The sequence below is a fragment of the Triplophysa dalaica genome, chromosome 8, assembly GCF_015846415.1.
Source record: "Triplophysa dalaica isolate WHDGS20190420 chromosome 8, ASM1584641v1, whole genome shotgun sequence".
NCBI lineage: Eukaryota > Metazoa > Chordata > Actinopteri > Cypriniformes > Nemacheilidae > Triplophysa > Triplophysa dalaica.
In genome coordinates, this window is record NC_079549.1 from 15748354 (window position 1) to 15751646 (window position 3293).

A 3293-nucleotide genomic window follows, 5' to 3' on the forward strand; every position below is an offset into this window, starting at 1 on the left:
AGGTGGGCGTACCTGTCAGTACAATTGCTTTGGAACCCAAATATGGTAAGTGGTGTTACATTTCCGTCACACGCTTGCAGTTTTCAACCAATCCCTGGTTATGGTTAACTGGACTATCATGGCACACCTCACTTTTCAGAGCGATGAGCTTTGTAAAAATCTGCACGTTTCAGAGAGGCGGGGCAAAGAGATGATGCAGACATGCACGATATGTGGAAAATAAGTTTTTTAATCTTAAGTCGTGTGTACACATTGCATTACATCTAAAACAAACGATCATATTTGTTTAAGCCATGTCATATGACCCCTTTAAGAAGAGATCAGTGAATAGTTTGCCTTTGCGCATGACTCCATTTGATAAAAACATTATTGTGACTTTTATTGCTGAAAATTATCATTTTGTGAAGTTAATTTTAACATTATTATCATTAGAATTGACATTAAATATGCAGTATGTACAGGTCATGTGAATCCCCTGGGTCACCAACTGACCACATGAAGTTGTGTTGTTTCAGCCCTTTTCATATTTCTCATAGTCTTTATTATTCAAAAAGCAATTAAAAACATCAGACCAAGTTACCTAATACAATAAGAAATGTGCAATAATCTTCGTAGACCAAAACATGTTTCCCCCAAAATGTTGGCATTTAGCTTTAAAGTTTGTGATAAAAAATCCAGAGGTAAGAACTGAGCTGTGTTGTTTTGAGAATGTCTTACACAGTCATCTGAGCACATCTGGTGATGTGTCAATGTGTGTGTAGTCCCTTTCCGCCCTTAATCATCATCCCCAACCATGCTGCTTCTGGGTTTCTGGTAGGTTCTATTGTTCATTTGTAATTTCTCGCTTGCAAATATATCTTTAGAAGAGCCCTCCGGGGAAGTCCTGACCACACTTGAAAAGGACATGCTCACTTGCTTCTTAAGCAGTTTGAGCACCTTCTTCTTATAGCCCTTGCATGCGAAGAAGTAGATGAAAGGGTCCAGACATGAGTTGAGATTCATCAAGCAGACAGTGATGTGAAGGGAGATCTGAAAGCTATGCAGTTCTGAGCAGTCTGGTTTGTACTGCAACTTCCTGGCCATGTACTGCAGGAGGTCAATGTGATAGGGGCTGTAGCAAACCACAAATACAAGAATGACAGCACAAATCACGCCGATGGCTTTGCGACTGCGACCTGATTTCTCTGTGAGTTTATTGGATTTTGCTAGTAAGCGAAGCTTGTAGCACAGGGCGGAGTAACAGGCCAGTATGGTGATCACCGGAATGCCGTATCCCAGGAGCACAGCCCCGATGAGCATGGCTGGTAAGTTTTGGATCTTCTCAAAGTTGGGATACTCCATACAAGTTGTGTGTTCACTCTCCTCCACATTCGTCATTGGCATTGAAAGCAAAGGGAGGGTCTGCATCAAGACCAGTACCCAGACAGCCACACAAATGTACTTAACGTTGTGAACTTTTCGAAACCGAGAGAAGCGCAAGGGTAAAACCACAGCTATGAAGCGATCGACACTTAAGCAGGTCATGAAGTTGACGCCGGCGTACATGTTGATGTAAAACAGCAGAGCTATCGCCTTGCAAAGCCCTTCCCCCATCGGCCAGTGAAATCCCTTAGCGTAGTAAAAAACACGCAAAGGCAGAGAGAGGGAAAACAAGATGTCCGACACCACCAGGTTGGCCGAGTAGAGAGTGGTTGAGTTAATTTTTTTTAAGTTAGGCCAAATGACGTGCAGCGCCAAGGCATTGCCCAAGAATCCCACAATGCAAATTAGGGAGTACGTGATGGGCAAGAAAATATGAGCCCAACTACGATGGTCATACAGGTTGGTACAGGCGAGGGAGTCATTGTTGAATGTGCTGTTTGGAGCTGTTATCGTAGCCATTTGGGCAGTTGTGAAATCTGAGAAGTGGAAAACAGAAGCATTACTACAATACTGAAAACACACTTCATTTTTCTATTGGTTCTCTGTTGCTTCACAAAGGAAGTAAAAAACATTTTTGTCCTTTTATACTGGTTAGCTCATGTAAACAGAACACTGTACACCAAAACACCACAAGCCAGGTGTGGTTTCATAACATTCTCATCTAAACTCATTATGACTCTAAAGTTAAATATAAGTGAGATCAGTTTAAGGTCTTTCTGAGGAAATGTGTGAGAGCACAGTGAATGGCAAGGAAGTTTGAAATCAATCATCAGCACAAATGCAAAAACTGACAGTTACAGCAAGCGCAACTCGCTATTAGAGCTGTGAAATGTGTTTCCTGTCAGTCCTACACAAAATCTTGCCCCTTCACAAAGGGAAGTAAAAATCGTCAACAAAAACCTTGACTAAAGGAAACGAGTCGTTGTAGAGAACACTTATTAATGATGGGGTAATGGTGATTTTGTAATGCCTGCACTTCTGCTATGCCATTAACCACATTTTCTTCTAGCATTTACGACAGACAGAGGCACTGTACATTTTTTTAAGCAAATCAACTTTATTTTAGTCAGTATGTTTATTTAGTGTATCGCAGTATAATCACATTGTTAAAGGTTTAGTCATGATGTGCATCAGTCAGCACAATGAAGTTTCCCATCATGTGTTAGTACTCAATGCTCTCAACCACTACAGCAAACTACGTACAATACATTTCATATTCTTGAGCAACTTTTAATTTCCTTATTTATTTATAGTCATGAAAATATCACAAAATATAACTTACATCATTCCAATTGTATAAAGCAAAAACTGATGAGAAAAAATTCAAGTTTGTGTATAAGAAGTTAATTAATGTCCAGTTTAAGTGACATAAATTCTTAAACTTTTAGTAAAATTAAGCTTAATCGTTTTGACTTTAACTTCTAATACAAATGATTAGGTATTAAAATAATCATTCATAATAAAATCATATCCTAGCGTATAAACTTACCAATGCTTTCTCACGCCCCAGTTTTGTGCTTTTGTTTTATCCAGTGGTCTGATCATGGCAGAGTCAGAAGTAGCGCCTCCTGGTCCAGCATTAGCCACGTTTTTCTCGCACACTCACAATGAGCAGTGAAATGCCGTTTGCTGTAATATTTAGTTACTATGACGACATAGTTTCCTGAATAGCTGATCGAGATCAAGGTTTTTTCTTTTTCACAGAAGTTCTCTGTCGAGTGAAGATGTCTTTTTGACACATGTTGATACACTTCTTTTCTTTTGATTTCTTTATTTAAATTGTTACATTCACCAAATTAATAATGAGTTCAAAAAAGCAGAAAACATTTTTATGTGCTTGTTAAAGGGATATTTCACCCAAAAATTCGAAT

At 39.1% G+C, this 3293-nt stretch overlaps 1 protein-coding gene across 1 annotated transcript; it reads right to left on the reverse strand.

Moving 5' to 3' along the window:
• Window positions 1-211: 211 nt before the first annotated feature.
• Window positions 212-3066, reverse strand: gpr183a (G protein-coupled receptor 183a). Its single transcript, XM_056755061.1, has 2 exons — window positions 2912-3066; window positions 212-1898 (listed from the first exon to the last, which is right to left on the reverse strand). Exon 2 carries the CDS (start codon window positions 1879-1881, stop codon window positions 775-777), a length of 1107 nt encoding a protein of 368 aa, XP_056611039.1. The 5' UTR covers window positions 1882-1898; window positions 2912-3066; the 3' UTR covers window positions 212-774.
• Window positions 3067-3293: the final 227 nt, after the last annotated feature.

What these genes read in the sequence shown, in the direction of transcription:
- gpr183a (XM_056755061.1), bottom strand. Translation starts at nt 1,881, where the DNA reads ATGGCTACGATAACAGCTCCAAACAGCACATTCAACAATGACTCCCTC.